The 23561-nt window shown below is 44.5% G+C and overlaps 1 protein-coding gene across 1 annotated transcript; it reads right to left on the reverse strand.

The window, feature by feature from the left end:
- Positions 1-20: 20 nt before the first annotated feature.
- Positions 21-23115, reverse strand: CPA2 (carboxypeptidase A2). Its single transcript, XM_050783112.1, has 11 exons — positions 23020-23115; positions 20822-20903; positions 20029-20163; positions 19040-19135; positions 16642-16743; positions 14511-14609; positions 13016-13126; positions 11844-11934; positions 10102-10301; positions 7584-7668; positions 21-258 (listed from the first exon to the last, which is right to left on the reverse strand). The coding sequence occupies exons 1-11, from the start codon at positions 23094-23096 to the stop codon at positions 71-73; spliced, it is 1266 nt and encodes a 421-aa protein (XP_050639069.1). The 5' UTR covers positions 23097-23115; the 3' UTR covers positions 21-70.
- Positions 23116-23561: the final 446 nt, after the last annotated feature.

Below are 23561 nucleotides of genomic sequence, written 5' to 3' on the forward strand. Positions count from 1 at the left end.
ATAAACAATACAACCCAACGTTGCTTCAAACCAAAGAGATTTTAATGGCTCTTGTTTCTTCCTCAGCGCCCTAATAGGGGTGGTCTCGCACATGCTCCATAATTGCCTTCAAGCCAAGCCAGGTCTCCTCAGCTGTGGGAAGGATCTGATGGGCTGGCAAGAGGAAGCCATAGCGCCCTGTGTCTCTCAGTTCAAAGGCAAATGAGTACTTGATGCCGTAATCATAGGACCAGTCAATGCTTCCTCCACTGGCTTGGTCTGAAGGGCAAATGAGAATGAAGTTTAGTTACACGACTCCCACCAGCCTTCACAGCAATGGAACCTCTATATTAAATTCTACCTTCATAGGTAAGCCAGGCCCCTAGGTGTGAACTGTAAGAGGGGGAAGAGTTTAGTAGAGGATCACATTTATGAAAAAATACAATAATTTGAAAAGCAAAAGGTGTTATTCAATGGACACTGAACTGAGCCTTCCTTTGGTGTTCTTAGGAGCCTCTGGTTTTACCCATGCCATCCTAAGCGGCCTCTTCTCCACCTTAAGTAGGCCATACCACTTCCTTCTTTAGAAGGAACAGACATGGTTTTCTCTCGTGGGAGTGGAGGGATTATAAATGCAGTAAGAGGTTCGGTCCCTATCCTCAGGGGACTTTCAGCATTAAGGGTGGGGCAGGCTCTGCTCTGCTACCAAGTCGCATGTCCGGCACCTCTGTGTGGTGGGTTCAGCCAACACAGTAATGTGCACCTGAGATCTGTGTGCCTGCTGATGTGACAGATGATGAAGGAAGATGGCATTAACCTACGAGTCAGTCATGACTCAGAAAAGCCTAGCAATGGACCAGCCCTGTGGCCCCTCCCAGGAAGGGCAGCTAGAGGTCACAGGAGGACTTGGTGAGGGCACAGATGGTGGAAGAATTGAGCTGGAAAGACCAGGGAGGTTGTACCAGAAAAGAATAGGGCTAGAGGTTAATATTGTAAATTAATATTGTCAACTCCCATGAGTTTTGTCTTTGCCTTCACCCAGCAGAGCAGCTTGGAAATTAATGCCTGGTAAATAATAAATACTAAATGGTTGCTGATTTGAACTGAATCTTCCCTGGACCAAAATTACCCACTCACACCTTTTGGTGTGGCTATGTGACACGGCCAACCACACTAAGAGGTCCACTGTAGACAGAATACTGGCCTCAGATAAAATCCCAACCCTATAAATCATTATCTGGGTGACCTAAACTAAGTCATTTATTTCCAGATGCTTCACCTGTTACATAGGGATGATATTACTACTTGTTTCACAGGGCAGTGAGAATTAAATAGCATAATGGTTGTGATGACACTAGTTGGCTGTGTCCTCAATGTGCTAGGCTCTATGTTAAACTGGTCCATGAATCTCTAGGTAGGTACTAACATTATTCCCATTTTACAGATGAGGAAACTGAGATTAAGAGATTAAGTGGCAAGGTGTCGTGGCTCTCTGCCAACACTTAGGGGACCAAGGCAGGAGGATCACTTGAGCCTAGGAGTTTGAGACCAGCCTGGGCAACATAGTGAGACCCTGTCTCTACAAAAAAAAATTTTTTTTAAATGAGCTGGGTGTGGTATCGCATGCCTGTGGTCCCAGCTACTCAGGAGGCTGAGGTGGGAGGGCTGCTGGAGCCCAGGAGGTCCAGGCTACAGTGAGCCATGATCCTGCCACTGTACTCCAGCCTGGGCAGCAGAGTGAGACCCTGTCTCTAAAAAAATAAATAAAACAATAAAATAAAAACAGAGCTATTAAGTGAAGGAGCTAGGATAACGTATGTAGAATAAGCATTCAATAAATGTCAGTTATGTTCATAACTATCATTGTCAATAAATGACCAGGATGCAATCAAAAAAGTTAGGCCACATTAAGGATTGGAGTTACCCGTGGGAGAGCATTCACCAGGAAACGAACAATCGACGTTTATATAGTACTTTAGAATTAGGGAACACTTGCATTCCACATATCTTTTGAACCTCTCAACAACCTATTTCACAGATGAAGAAACCAAGGGAGAATAAGTGACTGGACCATGGCTACTTCGTTCCAAAGCGGCAGTGCTATAACTCAAACCCGGGGCTCTGTACCCAAGCCCTGTGTTCTCTCCCCCCTATGCCTGTCTGAGAAAGAATTCAAAGAACAACTTCTGGGCCAGGTATAGTGGCTCATGCCTGTAATCTCAGCACTTAGGGAGGCCAAGGTGGGCGAATCACCTGAGGTTAGGAGTTCAAGACCAGCCTGGCCAACATGGTGAAACCCCACCTCTACTAAAAATACAAATTAGCCAGGCATGGTGGTGCGTGCCTGTAATCCCAGCTACTCAGGGGAGTTAAGGCAGGAGAATTGCTTGAACCTGGGAGGTGGAGGCTGCAGTGAGCCAAGATCGCCCCATTGCACTCCAGCCTGGTGACAGAGCAAGACTCTGTTTCAAAAAAAAAAAAAAATTAAAAAAAAAAAAAAAAAAGAACAACTTCTGAACCAAACACCTACTGTAGCACAGCTCCTCAAAGCCCCTTCCGGATGGGAAGCTGCCCAGGAAATACCTCACCCACTACAACCATATGGACACCTTTTGCGTGGAGTGAGGCAGGTGTTCTGCCCCGAGCTGCGTACTGACCCGGGGCAGGAAGCAAAAAGTGCTGAATTCAAACTAGTGCTTAGAGGCAGAACTTGTCCCAGCTGGAATGAGGCCAGGATAAGAGTCAGCTGTGGACAATGATGCAGCTAGAACTTGCCGGGCCATTCACAGTCGGACTCCAGAAGATCATACAGCAAATCCTACACCTGTCCAATATCTGCTTATTGGAAATAGCTTCCATTTCTGTGACCTCACCAAAGAAAACATAGTAAACGTCAGCTTCCAAGGTCTATCTTACTAGTAAATACCTCCAGATAAGATGGATGAAAAGCTAGATTCCTTGTAATAAAATAGCTGAGACCTATGTAGGGGTCTCGGGGATACACGATGCTATTCGGCTGAGACTCTGAACTCCAGCCTCCACTCAAAAGCTGCCAAGCAAAGGCACTCATTCCTCAGTCTTAAGCTGCCATCATGTCTCAAGCTGGGTCCATCCTCTGTCCCCACTGCCACCACTCAGAAGGCCCTTATCCCTGGGGGTATCGCTGATCAAAGTGAGGACAATCCCATGTAGAACATGGTTAAAAAGGTCTCAGCAACTGTAAGCAAACCAGTCTTCCCAGAGAACTGCCTTAAAAATATGTAACAAGCCGGGCGCGGTGGCTCACGCCTGTAATCCCAGCACTTTGGGAGGCCGAGGCGGGCGGATCACAAGGTCAGGAGATCGAGACCACGGTGAAACCCCGTCTCTACTAAAAATACAAAAAATTAGCCGGGCGTGGTGGCGGGCGCCTGTAGTCCCAGCTACTCGGGAGGCTGAGGCAGGAGAATGGCGTAAACCCAGGAGGCGGAGCTTGCAGTGAGCCGAGATCGCGCCACTGCACTGCAGCCTGGGCGACAGAGCGAGACTCCGTCTCAAAAAACAAAACAAAACAAAACAAAAAATATGTAACAAGAGGCCGGGCGTGGTGCCTCATCCCTGTAATCCCAGCATTTTGGAAGGCTGAGGAGGGCAGATCACGAGGTCAGGAGTTTGAGACCAGCCTGACCAATATGGTGAAACTCTATCTCTACTAAAAATACAAAAATTAGCAGGCATGGTGGCGCGCGCCTGTAATCCCAGCTACTCGGGAGGCTGAGGCAGGAGAATTGCTTGAACCCAGGAGGAGGAGGGTGCAGTGAGCCAAGATCACGCCATTGCACTCCAGCCTGGGTGACAGAGCAAGATTCCATCTCAAAAAAAAAAACAAAAAGTAACATGAGCGCCAAAGCTGTTCATTCCAATTAACTTGACAATCTTGCCTCAGGAATATACTCCAAAAAGATCATCTAAGAGAAAAAGGAGTTTATACAAACATGTTTATAGTAGCACTATTTAGCAAAAAGATGAAACAATCCAAAGACTCAGTAATTGGGATATAGCAACATCATGGAATAACAAAAAACTAGAATGTAAATTCATAAAACTATACAGGAAATGATGTTAATTTTAAAAAGCTGAACATATCGGTAATCCCAGCACTTTGGGAGGCCAAGGTGGGTAGATCGCTTGAGGCCAGGAGTTCAACACCAGCCCGGCCAACATGTCAAAACCCCATCTATACTAAAAATACAAAAATTAGCCTGGCATGGTGGCACACACCTGTAATCTCAGCTACTTGGGAATCTGAGGCAGGAGAATCTCTTGAAGCCAGGAGGCAGAGGTGGGAGTGAGCCAAGATTGCACCACTGCACTCCAGCCTGGGTGACAGAGCGAGACTCTGTTTCAAAAAAAGAAAACCATGACTAGCAAGGGTGCATTCCCATGATTCCCGCCATCACCCCTCCTATGGCTGTGGCTGCATCCAAGCCCACAACACATCCAAAGACATGCTTCTCTCATTCCATCCTGAGCCATAACTTCTGCCCACCTCTGCCTGTCCTCCTTTCCCCAGCTCTGGAACCTCACTGCACTGGTCATTTCTTCTCTCTCCTGTATCTTCCACTTCTCCCTCTTTATTTGTTCTTTCCCACAGTCAATAAATACATCTCTTATCTCAAAAAGAAAAAAGGCTTCCATTCTGCTCTCCTTCCCTTATCCACTCTTCTGAAACTGCTCTGGGTAAAGGTCACCAGTAAACTAGTGATGAAAATTCAGCGGAAAATGTCCTGTCCTTATCTTAGTTGACTTTTCATGGCCTTCACCATTGTTGACCACCGCCTCCTTTTCAATAATTACTTTTCCCCTGCTTTCTGACATCCAGGGTTCTCTGCCTTTCTGCCTAGACTTGCTGCTAACCCCTTCTGCGGCTTAACACCTTGCTCCCTGCTTTGCCCAGGGTTCCTCTCACTCCAAATGTTCTCCCTGCTCTACTGGTCCAACCACCTGCTCTATACCAACTCTTCCCAAATCTCTCTCTCCACAGAATCCCAGGGCATATAGTCCAAAACCTACAGACCATCTCCATTTGAATACCCTACAAGGAGCTCAGCCTCAATATGTCCACAGTTGAACTCATTATCTTTGCGATCTCACCCCTCTTTCACCTTCCTGGACTTCTCCCTCAGTGACTGGCACCACTCAATGACTTTCAGTGAGGATCTCTCCCCATCCAATAAATGACAAAACTTCTTGGCTTTACCTCCTAAATCCCTTCCATCGTCACTGGCCCTGCTGTAGTTTGGGCCATTGTCTCTCACCTGAACTCCTCCTCCTCTTCCTATGGGATGTCTCTACTGCAGTCCCCCATCACTCCATCCACACTGCTGCTATGTTTTAGCTAAACACAATGCCTCAATTCCCTCACCGTCCTGCTGAAAAACCCCCAATGGCTTTTAGAATCCTCTGGGTTAAACCTAAACTCCTTACCATGGCACACAAAACCCTGAACTTCCCCAGCTCCCTTTCTCCCTCTTTCATTTCAGCAATCTCAACCTCCTTGTAGCTCCCAGAACTCATCATGCAGTTTTTTTTTTTTTTTTGAGACGGAGTCTTGCTCTGTAGCCCGGGCTGGAGTGCAGTGGCCGGATCTCAGCTCACTGCAAGCTCCGCCTCCCGGGTTTACGCCATTCTCCTGCCTCAGCCTCCGGAGTAGCTGGGACTACAGGCGCCCGCCACCTCGCCCGGCTAGTTTTTTGTATTTTTAGTAGAGACGGGGTTTCACGGTGTTAGCCAGGATGGTCTCGATCTCCTGACCTCGTGATCCGCCCGTCTCGGCCTCCCAAAGTGCTGGGATTACAGGCTTGAGCCACCGCGCCCGGCCTCATCATGCAGTTTTATACTTCTATGCCTTTGCATATGCTGTTGACTGTGAGAATGCCCCATCCTTTTTCTCCTTCTCTATCTTCCTGGTGATCAGTCTTTACAACCCTACCCTCTTCCTACATGAAGTTTTTCTGCTTCCATCAAATCCCCCGACTTTCTCATACTTCTGTACCATGTATACCCTACTATTGCACACATAATACAAAAGCTCACTTGCCTTCCTGTTCATCTCTTCTATTAAAGAGTTCTTTGAGGGCACATTATGTCTCCAGTGCTTGGCATAATGCTTAACATATAATAGATGCTTAATTTAAAAGTCTGTTAAGCAGAATGGGTGGTCAGGCGTGGTGGCTCACGTCTGTAATCCTGGCACTTTGGGAGGCAGAGGCGGACAGATCACCTGAGGTCAGGAGTTTGAGACCAGCCTGGCCAACATGGTGAAACCCTCTCTCTACTAAAAATACAAATAAATAAATAATAAATAAATTAGCTGGGTGTGGTGGCGGGTGCCTGTAATCCCAGCTACTCCAGAGGCTGAGGCACAAGAATCCCTTGAACCTGGGAGGTAGAGATTGCAGTGAGCCAAGATGGTGCTACTGCACTCCAACCTGGGTGACAGAGCAAAACTCCATCTCCAAAAAACAACAACAACAACAACAGAATGGGTGCCTATTAAAGGCATTGGTTTCCAAAGGATCCTTGGGCATGGAAGCACTAGGGAACTCCTGGGCATGGAACTGTGTGGTCCTGAGTTTCCAGCTTTGTCCATAAGGAAGGGACCGTGCCTTTGAAGGACTCAGAACCTGCACAAGCATGCTCTGGGATTTCCCAAAGCACTGTAGTCGCTTCTTGTTTTTATCTCAATCCATTGGGGAAGAGGAGGGCCTAGAAAGTCTGATGGCAGGCTCCCTAGACTTATTCCTCACACTGCCGCTATTCCTGACTTCTCCTCCATCTTCACATACTCTGCATCAACACATGCCTGCCAACAGAGTCTATCCACAGAACCACCTGGGTCCTCTTCAAGAGTCACACCCATTCTGTCCCCACAGTCCATGGAATTCTAAGAGCATGACCCCTCTTAGCCAGGAAAGGGAAGATAATAAAACAGCCAGGTCTTAGGCCAGGCACAGTGGCTCATGCCTGTAATCCCAGCATTTTGGGAGGCCGAGGTGGGCAGATCACCTGAGGTCAGGAGTTCGAGATCTGCCTGACCAATATAGTGAAACTCCGTCTCTATTAAAAATACAAAAATTAGCTGGGCATGGTGGCACACACCTGTAGTCCCAGCTACTTGGGAGGCTAAGACAGGAGAAGTGCTTGAACCCAGGAGGTGGAGGTTGCAGTGAGCCGAGATCATCCCACTGCATTCCAGCCTGGGCAACCGAGTGAGACTCCATCTCAAAAAAAAAAAAAAAAAAAAAAACCAGAGCCAGGCCTTGATAAAGGCTCATTTTTAGATAAAGAAATTCTACAGAATGAGAGTGAGCTGTAAGGATCTGAACAAGCACAGGAGAGGGCACAAAACATATACTTAGGGAGTCCTTTGTTCCGGCCATCACACAGTAAGTATCTCATGGAAGAGACTAGATTCACTGAGGGAAACTGGGGAAGTTTGGGTTCCATGCATGAAGACCTATCCCTTTCAAATAAAGGCATGTAAAAGTTTTGGCCCAAACTCACACAGTGCCTGCCATCTTAATGGGTCATTCGTAAAAACTTCCAGCACACTGGATACTTACAGATGACAGAGCAGATTGGTCCCACTTTGTACTTGGTGCCATGCAGGCTTGTCAGAGATTGGGCAGCCTTTTGGGCCACTTCACTCTAGAGTAAGAGAACCAAAGAAAGGTAGACAGATAACACTTGTCTCTTGGGAGATCAGCTGCCCAACAGCAGAACATAGAATGCTCTAACTTAATGCTCCAGTTAATTGAGGTGAAGGCACAATACCCTTTTTATTTCAACCATTTTCACTGAGAAGTAAGCACAAGTTCACTTCTATTGGCTTTGAAAACACAACATGAAGGTCCTCATTGTCTATTTGATCATCCTGGTGTTTGCAACACTCACGGATTCATTATTTTGCCACCAGTTCTCCCTGGTGAGAGGTGTGGCTAGAAATAGGGTAGATTTAAGGGGTCTAAAGAGAATGTGGACTGACCCCAGGACATATGTGGGAAGCTGACTTTTCTTTTACTAGATCCCTACATTGGCTTATTTCCCTGTGGCTGTCTCTTTTTCCAAGAAGTAGAGCTCAGAAAAATATTTTCCATTATTTGAGGCTTCCAATTTTGACTGATTGAGGCTTTACTGTCCTTGTCAGGGATAAATGTAAGGTCTTGAACTTGGGTCCAGGAAAACAACTGTACGATTACCAGATGGGGGAAAGCTGGCGTGGTCGAATCCTTGGAGAGCCTGGGGGTTACTCTTGTCAATGAGCCCGACATGAGTCAACATTACAGGGCTACGGCCAAAAAACTAATGTGATCCTCAACTGAATTTGCAGAAGTGCACGGTCTGGCTGAGGGTAGTTATGGTCACACTCTGCTCTGTGCTGGGTAACTCACAACATACATTTCACATTCACTTCTGGGAGCTACCTGCTATAGTTTGGATGTTTATTTCCCTCAAGCCCCATGTTTAAATCTCATCCCCAATACTGGCGGCAAGGCCTAATGGGAGGTGTTTGGATCATGAGGATAGATCTCTCATGAATGGCTTGGTGCAGTCCTCACAGTTAGGAGTGAGTACTTGCTCTATTAGTTCCCTCGAAAGCTGGTTGTTAAAAAGAGTCCGGCACCTCTCCACTCTCTCTTGCTTCCTCTCTCACCGTGTGATCTCTGCACCATACCAGCTCCCATTTGCCTTCCATGAGTGGGAAGCAGCCTGAAGCTCTCACCAGATGCCCAATCTTCCAGCCAGCAGAATCATAATCCAAATAAAACTTTTTCCTTAATAAATTACCCAGTCTTATATATTTCTTTACAGCAATGCAAACAGATTAAGACACCACCCTTGAAGAAGCATATTCAGAAAACAACAACCAGAATAGTAAGGGAACTTGAGCCCATAATACGAATGCTTGAAGGAATTGAGGTTATTTAGAAGAAATAAGAGCTAGAAGAAGCAGGCTGGTGGTCTTCAAGTAATAGTGGATTCACCTCTTAAAGGGAAATAAGCTTGCTCAGTAGAACCAGATGATAAACCAGGGCTGATGGGTGAAAAACACAGAGATTTCGCTCTCCATAAAGAAGAACACTAACAACCTAACAACCTTCCCCGACAGAATAGGCTCCCTTGAAGGCAGGAAACCATCTAATCATAGCCTAGATTGACTATCTGCGAGAGGTTTGAGCACCAGGTTTAGATAATTTAAGGTCATCTAGGTCTTAAAAAAGAACATTTTAGAACATTCTTTTTCCCTGATATGACCTTGAATGGTAATACTCACCATCAAAACCTCACAGAGCTCAAATCTAACTGATGAGATGAAAGGCACACCTGAATGGGAATAATATAGCCTACTTCTGTGTGGGGCTGCCGACAATAATCTACTCGAAGGTAAATTGACAAAAAGGTTCCAATTCTGGGCTTATTTCTAACATATGGGTTTCACAAATCCAGCCTAAAAGCCAAATTGGAAATATTTGCACATTCTTTTTAGCTGGGGATAGCTCTTGCTCAATTGTGAACAGCCTCCTGAGATGTCACCATCTGATCTAAGGCTGGGGCCAGTTGGCTTATTCCTGAAACAGGAAGGGTGACAGAAGGTATCAAGTTAGGGAAGTGAGTGTTTTACCCCCAACATCATACACCAGTGCATCATCATGGTAGATCATAGAGCCAAAGTCCCCAGAAAAGTATAAGACAAGTTGCTGAGAAGCAGAATTGCTCAGCTTAGAGCATTTGACTACCAATCCAAGAGTCTCATATCCAAATCCGAGGGCTTTTTCCCCCATATGCAACGGAATAGCATGTTCTGGGAATCTATGCTCAAACCAGGCTGCTGCTCATCTAGATTAAGGTAACAATAACTTCATGAATTCTATTTCCCAAAGAAACTTAGTTTAGTAAAGTTCAAAACCAGTCTTTCAAACCTTTGGCTGCATATCATAATTTTCTCTGTGTCTGACTTTATGTCTCATTCATCGTTGTAATGGTACACCTCCACCTCAGGGCATGACTTTATGCCTGAGACTTACTTGACCACACAACACACGTTTGTTGCTGGGCTGAAATTAAGTTTCAGAAACTCACCAGCTCATCAGAGTTATCTGGCTTGGTACATTTGTACCCGTAGGGGAACATCAGCAGCTGGGAATAGCTGTGGAGGGTAACGAAGGCCTTGACTTTTCCATGACTCTTGATGAAGTCCACTATGGATTTCACTTCAACTTCAGAGTTGGCACTGGGTCCATGGTATGAATCAGAGCAAGGGTTGCTGCTGGCTCCAGGTCCTGGGGAGATGCAGAAGTAGCCCAGTGAGGACAGCGAGCTCTAAGAAGACACTGTAGGGAGGAGGTCACTATGCATCACTAATTTTCTCCTCTGGAAGTCAGGGCAAGATTGTCATTGTGTTAGATCAAGTGTCTTCCAAAGGTTATAGTCAGAAAGCCTAACTGAAGTGATTCTGGACACATCTCTTCTTCAAAAAATATGGTTTCTCTATACAGTAGAAAGAGCCATCTAATTAGATCATCTCCTCTCTGTAGGAGTTGTTGGAAGAAAAGCTAGATTTAATATTATAGATGGAATTCCTGCATTGGGTGGGAGTTTAGCAAGTTCATTTTCTGGGATCTCATCCAATTCTTAGAGTCCAAGAGTAGAAGATTCTATGCTCTGTAATTCCAAGGCACAAAGCCACAAATGCAAGGAACCTCTGACACCCTTTCTGCAGTGAGGAAATCATGACTACATTTGACAAGGCCACCTTTGGCCTTGATTGTCTCAGCAACTAGAGTGGTTCAAGACCCCTGAAATGGGTCCATTGTAGGCCTGGCCATTGTAGAGAAACTTCCAGGGGATGAGTAGGGGTTAGGATTCCCTAGGCTCCCCATGTGATACAGACAAAATGTCACCTTATTTTAAAATGATTTAATGAAAATAATATTGGGGAGGATTGACATTGAACTGTGGGCCATGGCTCAGTATTGTGCTTTATTTTTCCCCTACACTAAAAAAAAAAAAAAAAAAAAAAAAAAGAACTGTAAAAGCAATGAATGAAGTTGCCACTCATCCGTATCCTGTAGCAGTTCTCTAATATGTCCTATCTTAGTTCCATAACTCTAATTAATTAATTTGTCTTACAAATACGTAGTGATTGCCTTCTGCGTTGCAGACACTGTGCTAGCTGTTAGGAATACGTCAGTGAAAAAGACACAGCTCCTGACTTCAATCTTATCATAGCCTAGTGAGGGGGAAAAATTTTTAATTCTATGGTTAGTGAGACATAAGGGGTTTTCTCCAGTGGCTGAGGGCATAAAGGAGCCCCTAACTAGCCTGCCACGGAACTCCAAAATGTAAGAGCTGTCACAAAGCCAGGGCAGCAAGCTCACATTTTATATTTGAATCTGTTTTGAAAGTCAGTTTCTTCATCCTGTGTGTACGTACTTCTTTTTAGTTTTCTTTCTCGAAGCATCCATAGATGATGTAATGCTTCTCCTTGGAATAGATCCTAACCCCCTCTAGTGGCTGGCTCAGGGCTTCCCGAGTCCTCCTGCCATTGCGCAAAGTCTTGCTCCGGCTGCACAGAAGGCTAACCGGGCAACAGCTTGTGGGAAAACCAAGATGTGAGACAAAATATATTAAATGCTGTTCAGTGCTCTGTGACAGCACTGTGCTCCTGTGAAGGGAATTTAGTTAAGTGTTTTTCAAAGAGGTTTTTAAATGGCTTAAATCCTGGATGGGCTTAGCCAGCTGATGCACTGCAGGGCCATCTGAACCAGTTTGTGGGCCAGACCACGGGTTGACCATCCCTGGGGGCAAGTCCCAGGGCTCACCTCCAAAACCTGCATCCCAGTTCCGGTTAGGATCCACACCAACACAGAGGCTTCCAGATACCTTGGACCGGGTCTTCCGCCACATACGATTCTTTCAGATCCCACCCAAAAAGCACATGGAAAAAAAGAAAGAGGGTCATTCAGCCTGATCAGAAGGTTCCTTTAGAATTCTGTCAGTTTCCCTAGTTCTCTGGGATACTCCTTTCCCTTGGTTGGGGCGGTGGTGGACAGTCCTCATACAGGTTCTGCTAGGAGTTTCTCTGCCATTTCACCAAAGTGAGACATGAATACACCCCCATCTCCTCAAATGAACCTGCCAAACACGTGTCATGGAACCCTAGTTCTGTCCAAGGCCAACAGCAACAACCAAAAGCAGAAGAGAGGGTTCTGTGATGAGACTATTTGGGGGAAAATATAGGGCTAACTTGGTAAACTTTCTTCAGAACTTCTAAGGATTGTTAATGCCTTGTTTTTTATGAACTTCTAAGAAACGGATATGGTGGGTGGTGTTTCCTAGACTTGACAATGGAACCCTTGATTCATATGGTATCTCATGGGATGAGTACTAGTATTAGTATGAGTTTCTTTGAAAATGTCTTTGAAAATGCTACTGTAGTTAGCTCTCTCTAAAAATAAACTTGAAGCTGTCATTCATTTTGAATATATGTGGGGTCACAGTTGCTACAATAGTGTATTGTAATGAGATTTTAAGGGGGAAAAACTACGTAACTCCTTTTAGTGATATTACGGAGGATTTCTCCCACAGATTTTAAGTAAAATGCTAGATGCACTGTACTGCCCACCTAAATCCTACTGCAATCTAATTGTCAGCAGGTAACATCCGCCTCCTCTTTTCTATCAATCCTAACACAAAAAACGCAGAGATAATTGGAACAAATCTCCTAGATGACTCATGGTGAACACTGAGCTCTAATAGCCCAGCCTAACAGCTGAAATGGGCTCTGGCTGAGGCAACATGTAAAGATATCATGCGTTGGAATAAGAAGTGATTATAACCACTTCTCTATCCCTCATTTCTGGCCGACTACTGAGAAATTAGGCGTTCCATTTAGAGTAAATCAAGAAAAGAATGATTACTTTTATTTTACTTTTGAAGTTCCTACATATCTCCTTAGGTCCTTGTTGAAGAAGGAAAAAAAATCCAGGCTTACTTTGGTTTGAGAGAACACGTATCCATCAGGGTTTGTGACTGGCAGGAGGAAGATATCCAGGGTGTCCAGAATGGAAGTGATGGATGGGTTCTTTCCATAATCAGAGGCAATCTGAGCAAAGACAAGATAGATGTCAACCTCACACACCCCTTTTGTCAGGAACACAGGACAGAATAGTAAGGGAGTGGTTTTTTTCCAGATGTGAACCGGGGATCACTATTGGTCAAGGAAAGTCTTCCAGGTACCCAGCAGTACGGTCTCCTGCAATGTTAATGTGTTGAATATGCTAGCGCCTATACTTTTACTTCTAGTCAGAATAATTTACTTCTATTGAGTAAAAAATCAGATCTTATGTATCTACTCTCTTTCAAAAGCAGTAACATTCTTCCTGTTCATTCCAGTGAGACATTTTGCAATAGTGAGCAGTGATATATGTGACTTATGTGGACCTATGCACCAAAGAAATTTTGTCTGGTATTCCTTAATCCCCTACATGGGCTAACTTTCCAAAAGAACTCACAACAAACATCGGATTACTTAAATATGCAGAGACATTGCTAAAGACACAGAGAACCAGTTAAATTCCATTTGGGGAATTACATTTTTACTTGCCATCAACTGCAGTTGAGTTGAAGTTTCTGCCGGATTAAAATTTATTCATTTCCTGTGCTCAGCCATCCTAAGGCATTATTATTCAACTGTTAAATATCCATTTCATAATACCCTAAAGGTAACCGCATTTTAATTGAAGGGAAAAATGTATCAGTCGGTATGCACGTGGTTGCACATGCTTGAATGATCTGATGTGGATTGATTTCCTCTGCTCATGAATTAACATTCTGATTTATAGCATGTCATTTTTGAATTACTTAAGAAATACCAGACTAGGTCACTCCCAGCCCCAGGTCCTGACTCTAATGCCAACAAACTTGTGGAAGACAGATCTTACTACACCTTACCTTCAAAATCAAATTTGGGAAATTTTCAGAACAACCCAAACACCCTTAGCCAACTCCACTTTGGATCTGTGGGTTAAACTCTTCTTGTACCTGTTTGTATTTTCCAGCTGACTCCCTTTCATGATTTTTTAAATTTCTAGTACATCACACCTCAGCCCTCAGGGTTCCAGGCAGCAAAGTGATTTTTCTCTAGTCGGTTCTTATGCTGAAATCTGGCTCCCAAGGGTCCTCCCTGGACACCCGTTCCATCTCTTTAGCTTACTGAGTCTTTTTTCCCCCCTCTCTCTCACTCAACAGCAATCACCACATCGTGGTGTCTTTTAACAGAGCGCACAGTGGGCTGCCCAAGGGAAGGAGCCTGGGGTGCTGGATGGGGCAATATCAAAAAAGGCTGGATGGGTTCATTGCCAGCCCGTGTGACAAGAGAAGGGTTTTGGCTGAGAGCACCAGCCATCAGGACCACTGGGACTGTCATGGGTTTCAGTGGGCCTGACCCCAGAAAGGTAAAATAAGCGAGGAATGTTAGGCAAAATGACCTTATTTGCTGTCCAAAGTGCCGTAGCTTGTGTAACCCACTCTCGAGCATGGATCCCAGCATCCAGCCAGATAGCTGGCTTGTCTCCTCCGGTGCTGAACTGCAAAAGCAAGTGTGGCAACGTGAACGGCTCCACTGCCGTGGCACCTGGTTGCCTCCTCTCTACCCCAGATCATCCTTCTTTGTCCCTCTCTCTGTTCTTGATGTGATTAACAGAGAAGGAAATACAGACAGTGATGCTGTCGACTAACTCTCATTTAAGGAGAATTTTCTTTTGTCCCCTTCTTCGAATGCAAGTGTAAATGCAGACTGAGGGGCATAGACAATTCTCCTCCGATGTTTGTAAAAAATCGTTGTAGATAATGACAGGAAAATATCTCCATATGCTGAAAATTGGAAAAAAATGGATTACAGGATTTCATTTTTATTTTTAAAGAAACTAGTTCATTTATATACCCACATACATATGAGAAAAAAGGAAAAGGAGAAGGAGGAAGAGAGAAAAGGAAAAAGAAAAGAAAAAAGTAGAAAAATATACAACAGATTGTTTTTTGTTTGTCTGTTTGTTTTTTTTGTTGAGACGGAGAACAGATTGTTAATAGCTATTATCCCATAGTTGTGGGATTAGAATTATGAGGATTTTTTTTCTTTTTTGTTTCTTTTGTTGCTCTATTTTCCAAATGTATGCAATAATAGTGTTTTATTATAAAAATGCTTGTGATAACCTTCTGAGACCTTCATAAAAACATGATAGCAAACCTCTGGAGGTACTTTCCAGAGTTTAAATTTTATGATCTAAGTGACTTAGTTTTATTTGAAATAGTGGCTTTGCCAATTGGATCAGTAAATGGGGAGGAAAAGATTATTTTTGCACCATCAACTTCTATCTCTGTGCTGCATTCTAAACACAGCAGATAAGGTAAATGAGAAATGCAAATCCTTGCTAAAAATTACAGTTCATGGGTTCTAAGAGTTTTAGTTAAAAGTGTTTTGTGCCTTTTCCTCTAAAGAGCTCAAACGTAAAAAGCAGGGAACTTTCAAAAACACAATTATCTTCCACCGCCGAACCACCCGGGAAAAGGGAAGGCCAGGGAAGACCACTGTGGAAGAGACTCTGGGGTTTTCTGACCAGTTGGTGGGCGGGGGGTGCGGGTAGAGGAAATAAAAAGAAAGAAGGGAGGTAAACATTAGCAAATGTATCCCTGTGGTATAAAGCAGGCAAATCACTCCTCTCAGGCCTGCTTTGGGAAAAACGCTCTGGAGAAATCCATCTGTCCCAGTTAGTCAGTTGGTTCCCAGCCATAACGTTTCCAAATTTAGCGAGGAGTTGTGACATTACCTCTTTTTGATTTTTTTTTTTCTCTTAACAAACTCTTTCTAGGAAATCTGGGGAAACAATTTTCACTGTTTTTGAGGACAAAGTGCAAAGCTTGAAATTATGTGCACAAAGACGGTCAGAGGTTACGAGATGGCGTCAAACCCTAACCTCTTTCCGTCTATATCCTTTTTCAAAAGATCTTCGTTCAGGGCATTTGTCTTTGCGGTTTAGGGTTTAGTTGTTCTGCATACGACCAGAACTCTTCTTTAAAAACTAAAAACAAAAAAAAGAAAAAAGAAAAAGAAAAAGAAAAAATGCAGCTTAGGCAATTAGTGCTTTTTCTTTTTTAACTGGTGTGCTTGTGTGTGTGTGTGCGCGCGCGTATGTGTGTGTGTGTGTGTGCTTAAAGAGGAAAGAAAAAAAAAGAGAAGGGGAGGGGAGCCAGAGAACTCCCAGCTTGATGAATTACAGCCCCCAGCCCCCAACCTCCCCCGGCCCGCACCTCCCCCTTCCTCGGCTCCTATTGGCGCGTTTGCCCCGGTTCCCCGGGAGCTCATCTCTCAGGACGCGAGCATTAATTCACTCCTGCAGACCTGCGTCAGCTTGCGCAGGAACAGAGAGAAATAAAAAGAAGGGGGCGGGGGTGGGGGAGTGGATACTCAAAACCAGCAAGGACCGGTTAGGAGGAAAAGAAAAAAAAATAAAAAGTAATAAAAAGGAGCCGCTCTGTAGCACAAGCCGGGACTGTTGGCTAGCCTGGGAGGAGGGGGATTCTAGAAGCATCGAGAGGAAGAACCGCCCCTGCACCGTGTACCTTAAGCACGTTCAAAGGCCGCTTCTCAAAAGAAGAGCCAATATTCACTTTGCTCACTAGACCAGGGTACTCAGCCACGAGGTTATCCATTTCTTGGGAAATCTGAAATGTTTCAAGTGAATAAATAGACATTTGCGAGTGAACCATCTGTTGCATGAGATCTGATCCCCTGGTGATTTTCCCCATTCCCTTGGGACATAGCGGAGGGGGCAGCGCGGCTCGAGCTATAGGGTCGGAGGGTTTGGATCCAGCTGAGTGCTGCTGAGTCCATCGGCGTCTGCTGGGGCTGCAGTCCAGCCGGCCCTTTGCAGTTTTGTGCAAAGCAAAATGACACACTTCCCTGGGGTACTTGTGGCTTTTGGCGACCCCAGCCCTTTGGTGGGGTTTCTCGCCCTTGCTAGCAGAGGAAAACAAAAGGTAGTGCCCCCTCAACCCCAAAATGGATGGAGAGGCGATCGCTACAAAATGTCTTCCGGCTAAATCAGGCCCGGGGACGATGGGGTTTCTGCTGCAGACGCACTAAGGCCACCGGCTACTACAGCTCCTATTTTCAAGGCGACTGAAATTTTGTGCATCTAGGGAGCCCTAACTATGTCCCTTGCTGGGATTGAGACGTGTCCGGGTGCATTTGGAGAGCTAGCGGGAGGAAGTCAGTCCCTCCAGCTGTTGCCAGTATTTGCACTCCGTAGGAGACAGACATCAGTTTGTCTGGGAGGGAGGGAGGGCGTCTTGTTTGCTCCACTTCCTTTTCTTCCTTATTCTCTGTGCTGGTCCACAGTTCCCTATCTGAAACCCTTGAGGCCATATATATTTCAAATAAGATATTTTTTTCAGGGGAGAATTTTAGAAAGGTAATAGGAAATATATATTATGTATTACACATGGGACGTTGCTCCGTATTCAAGCACATTAATATTTCTGGCAGTGAAACAAATGAGCAGTGAGGCAGTTCAGGTCAGATTTTGCTCCCAAATGAGTTTAGGTCAAATCAGCTTTTCCCATCAAATAAATTAGGAGAAAAAAAATGTTTAAAGCTTTTTGCATTTAAAAACTGTCAACTCGGAGACTTGGTGCCTACCAGATACCTCTTCTCTGGCTCTTTCCTACTCCCCATGCCACCCCTTAGCCCTACAACCACCATCCCCTCCGGCCCCTTTCCATCCCTCGACTCTTAAGTCATTGCAGATAGATTCCCGTGGGCCTGGAGAAGGGCTCTGTGTCACAGAGGTAAATGCAGCACTGCCCAGGATCCCCACAGCAGCATGGAGCAGCCGATGCAGGAAGGGGATAGTCTCCACAGAAACAACAAAGCCCAGGAAAGACAGCAGAGACTCCATGAGGGTTTGCTGCCATGAGGTCTTACAGAGCACATTCCTGGGAGGCAGAAGAATAGGATCTGGAGGCAGGGAACCTAAGGCCAATTCAGGCTGACTCCCTAGAACTACATCAAAAAGCAAACCCCAACTTTCTATGCCCAAGTAACAAAAGGACCAGGGGCTACTCCCTTTGCACCTACCCCCCCTCCTCTTTCTGGCGTGGCAGATGAAAAATTGAAACTACCTCTAATTGGTCCCCTCCCGCAATGAGTCAGGTTGGTTGCAAGCCAAGTCTTCATTTGCGTAGGAGTATAACTTTGTAACTTCACTTCAGCCTCTGACTGGCTGCTTTCTGCAACCAATCAGACTGATCGAAGGCTACTTCTGTATTTACATAGGGCGTACACCAAGTAACCAATGGGAAACCTCTAAAGGGTATTTAAATCCCAGAAAATTCCGTAATGGGTTTTTGGGCCCCTATGCTCGGGCTGCTCCCCACCTGTGGAGTATACTTTTGTTTTCAGTAAATATCTGCTTTTGTTGCTTCATTCCTTCCTTGTTTTGTTTGTGCGTTTTTTCCAATTCTTTGTTCAAGACGCCAAGAACCTGGACACCCTCCACCAGTAACACTTGGATGGAAGTCAGAGGCGTCAAAGGTGGTCCCTGATTCCATCATCAGTGGCAGCCCGGAAGCACAGCTTTCACTTGGCTGTGTGTCCCCATTGCATCGTCAGTGGCAGCCATGATGGCTTCCCTGGCTTTGTGGGCAGCACAGGTCAGAAGTCAGCAAGGGGGCTTAGAGCAAGATCACCAGCCTGAGGGGTCTGCTTGTGGGTACCCTTTAGACACTCCACAGTGGGTGGCCGTTGAGATGAGCAAGTGGACTTCAGCTCCTACAGTAAGCAAGAGTGGGTGCGAAGCCAATGACACTGGTACTGGCTGTGAAATCCTAGGGAAACTTAGAGAAATTAGAAAATAATAGAAGAATAATTTCTAGGCCATTAAGTCACCACGTGGAAGTATGAGCTTTATCCCTAGAGGAGAGAATGGCCCCTCTGTAATGTTCATTTTGAAACACCTACCTCTTCCAGGGTATGGTAGGCACCAAAATTGAAGTTACCACTCCGTTCTCTTCTCCTGTTAAAAAGCATTTCTTCATTCTCTTTGTCCAACAGGACCTAAGATAAAACAATTCTATCTATGATTGGTTTACAGCAATGTATTTCAGTCTGTAGTTGTGAAGGAAAGGGTAACACTCGGGTCCCCAGTATCAAGCTTTCCTCTTCTTGTCCTGTAGGCTTTGAGGTCATGACTTTCCCTTATTCTGGCCCCACTGTGAAAGGGGATGGAGCATTAATGGGACTTCCTACCAGCCAGATGCTGCAGGTGTGCCAGGGTGGATTTGCAGGCATGGTCTTATGGCTCATCTTACCTTTCTGGGAGCTCAGGGCCTGAGTTAACCTCTAAACAAAAACTAAATCAGGCTAGACTTGGTGGCTCACTCCTGTAATCCCAGCACTTTGAGAGGCCGAGGCGGGCGGATCACTTGAGGTCAGGAGTTTGAGATCAGCCTGGGCAACATAGTGAAACCCCGCCTCTACTAAAAATACAAAAATTAGCTGGGTGTGGTGGTGCATGCCTGTAGTCCCAGCTACTCAAGAGGCTGAGGCTGGAGAATCACTTGAGCCTGGGTGGCAGAGGTTGCAGTGAGCCGAGATTGTGCCACTGCACTCCAACCTGGGTGACAGAGTGAGACTCCTTCTTTTCCTTCTTCTGCCTAACACCCTTTGGTTTGTACTTTATATTTCATGCTGTAGCCTCTCTTTTGCCATTTCCCTTAAATTCTTTGTTACAATATTCTGCATGTATTCTGCATGTGCCAAATTCAAAAAAGAGAAAGACAGTGCCCTCCTACCCACCTTGCAAGGGGAGCCCAGACTGCTGGAAGGTCCTAGTGGTACCCACAGGTCCCTTCCCTGCAGAGAGTACTCAAGCATGAAAGAAGATGGAACTGAACTGACGTTCATGTGGCCCAGCAAGCTGCAGGAAGGTGAGTCCGTGGCATAATTACCTGCACATCTTCAATCATGATGGAATAGGCAATTCCCTGGGACTCCAAGAATGCTTTGACTGCCTGAACGCTGACAAAGGGAACTCGGATGTGGGCTGTCTCCCCTGGGGTGCTGGGTGATCTCCAAAAATCAAGCTGAAAGGGATAAAAGTCCAAGCCAAGGCAATGAATGGGCTATTCTGGGGAATGGACAGTTCAGCACTGATGGATTTCTGGAAATCAATTTGCATCAATTTTATCTTGAGCCCACAAGTTTTGGAATCATTGTGAAATCACTATGATATTGCAACAACGGCGTTTAAACATCCATGTGTCAGCAAATCCATTATATTGTTTCCTCTGCCCCTATGGCTAGATATTAAAACTGGCAGAAGGAAAAGATTATTAATACGATGGCAGTTTTTTTAAGCTGGGATTCTAGTGATCCAATTCATTTAATAATAGGATATAAATACTATAAATTATTTTACAAGGGAAATATGCACTAAGGGTGCTTAATTTTTGAAAGTAACTTTCACATTTGATATCTCCTTTCGTTCTTACAATAAACCTGAGAGATAGAAGAATGATATATTTATCGCCATTACTCTGAATGAGAAAATGAGACACAGGGAAGGTAGGTGACTTGCCCAGTATCCTGTAGTTGGGACCAGAGCCCAGGTTTTCAGAAACCCAGCTGCATGAGTTAGCATTTCACACTATGTCATGGGAGTCAGAATACAGTCCAAAATAGATCTCAATCATGTTTAACAGTATTCATTCTGGTAACAGAAACTCGCACTAGATCAAATACCTGGAGATGTTCTTGAGCCTCCAATTGTAGCAGATTTTTAATTTGTTCTTCATTGCTTGGTACAATCTCAAGAACTTGGTCTCTAAAGAAAATTAACCACAAATGTGACCTTAAAAGCAAAACCTGGACACTTTCCTGTTGCTTTCTGCACCTGTTAGTCTCTGTGTATAACAGGTTAATGCAACGGTCAATAATCTCTGTGACAATCCAGAAACTAATAAATAGTATACTAAACCCACATCGCCAGAATGAGAAGGTGATAGAATGGCATTATTTCTTCCCAGGAAATGTTATCTAAATAATAATGAAGAGGTGTACCTGCTCCTAGCAGGAAGCCTGCTGTTAAAGTTACCTTTCCCTTAGCTAATGAATCAAATAACACCTGCTGCTCGTGGAGTGTTAGCTTTTAATACTTGCCTGTTCCTGTTGTTCAGAAGTAAGTTTTTAAAAAGTGGAATAATTTGGTGCTTGTAAGAGGAAACAGTTCATATGTGGGTAGACCTAAGGGTTTGTTTTTAATGGTTTTGGGGGTTTTGTTTGTTCCTTGTTTTTGTCAACTGAAAATGTATCAAGGTTCTATCCCCAAACTCCATTTATGTGGCCCAAACATGGGACATGGCCAGAGATAGTTGGGACCTTGACAAATTATGTGCCGTGCCTCTCTTTATACACACACACACACACACACACACCCTTCATAGAGAATGAAGGGTGAACAGGAAAGAGAAATCTCAAAACAATCAAGCACATATCTTTACGAAGAGCTCCCTTGGTGACAGAGCTTCGCCTTCTAGCCTTTCTCCAAGTAGGCAGACTTCCTAAGTCATTGTCCCAACCATTTGTAAAGTGGGGAAGGAATCAATACAATGAACCATGTACAGGGACCAGAATATGGGTCTTCTGAAACCAAGCCCCATGCAATTTCCTACGAACTCCAGTGGAATACAGAAGTGATGGAACATGAGCTCTTTGAGGCTCATCTGCCACAAATGGTCTGAAAATTCTTCCATTTAAGTCTCATTATTTTTGGTTAATGCATGGACTCCCAGGAGTCTTCCTTTAAAATGGGAAGGCACTGAGAAAAGTAATACAATAGGCTCATATTTCCTGGTGTGTGTTCTGAAGAATAGTAGTTCTTTGAGTTACTCAGAGACAGAAAAGAAGGAAGGAAGGAAGGAAGGAAGGAAGGAAGGAAGGAAGGAAGGAAGGAAGGAAGGAAGGAAGGAAGGAGAGAGAGAGAAGGAAAGAAAGAAAGAAAGAGAAAGAAAGAAAGAAAGAAAGAAAGAAAGAAAGGAAGGAAGGAAGGAAGGAAGGAAGGAAGGGAAAGAAAGAAAGAAAGAAAGAAAGAAAGAAAGAAAGAAAGAAAGAAAGAAAGAAAGAAAGAAAGAAAGAAAGAAAGAAAGAAAGAAAGCAAGCAAGCAAGCTGGAGGCAGTGGGTAGCTGATAATTTTAAAAAAGGGTACATGCTGCAACCTAGATCCCCTCTTATAGATTTATAATGCACACTGATTTAACCAAAGCTCCTAGAAATCCTATAGTTTGTTTAACCCTCTGATTCCCACATTTATTTGACCAGTGGCTTTTTGGAACCAAACTTATTTGACTGTTTTCTTAGTTCCCTGGACCACTCTTCAAAAAATGCTGCCTAAAGCCCTTCATAGAATCATGAAGCAAAGTACTTCGGAGCAAAGATGAGTCCTCCAAAGCCAGGAGAGGAGGAGTTGAGCTGAAATCTATAGCCCTGGCCTTTCTACTTCATGAGGTTCCACCGCCTAGATGCTGAATCTAAAGATCGGGGGGTAGGGGACAAGGGCTAGTGTGAATGGTAAAGCCCAGAAGAGCAGGAGGAGGTGGGAGAGTAGCCTTGACACCAGCTGAGTTACCTGAAACAAATGGCTACACAGCTGTATTTTCCTTGATGTCTATCAAGCCTACAGTCTGATCACTGGAGGGAAAAATGAGTAAGGACAGAGAGAAATAGGGTTATGTGTGTTCAGTTTTCCCTTTTGTCTTTCCCTTTAAGTGTCATTCATCTCTTTTTTGATCATCCACTCCTATTTTTCCCACTATCGACTTATCCCCAAATCTAAGAGAACTCTGAAAACACTGAACACTTATACCCATTTACTCTGTAACAATCAAAGCCTCCATCAATCAGGTAAGTAAAATTCAAAGAAGCACCAGAAAGCATAACTTACCCCACAAATGTTTCTAGACAGTAGATATGACCAAAAAGGGCACCAAAAAACAAAAACAGGATCGACCTCATGGCCATGGGTTTTCCTGGAATCCAGAATTCAGAGTCCTTCCTGAACTTTATTTATAGGGATGGCAGCTGAGGGTGATGTGCTGGCCCTCTGAGAACTCATGTGAATTCCCACATGAGAAAATTCCCACCTGCATGTGAAATTCTCAAGGTTGTAGACATCCACCTGTGTGATATCACCAATCTGTACATTTTCAGTTCCTAGGATAACAAACTTTGATGGAAAGAGACCAAAATTGCTAGAGCATACCAAGGGCAGTATAGGTATGATTGAGAACATAAAATGCCACTAGCTACCCTGCGATAGAAGCCAGATTAATAGACCTAGAGGTTAGTCTTTTCTGGGTCTCTGACAAAAAAAAAAAGGCCAGAGCATTTATAGTAATTACTCAGGCATCCTGTCTATCACATTCCATTAGCTTACTCATTTGTTTATTTTTATAATGTTTACCTTGAAACACTGCAATCACTCAG

This window comes from Macaca thibetana, chromosome 3 (assembly GCF_024542745.1).
Source record: "Macaca thibetana thibetana isolate TM-01 chromosome 3, ASM2454274v1, whole genome shotgun sequence".
In the NCBI taxonomy this organism is placed as follows: domain Eukaryota; kingdom Metazoa; phylum Chordata; class Mammalia; order Primates; family Cercopithecidae; genus Macaca; species Macaca thibetana.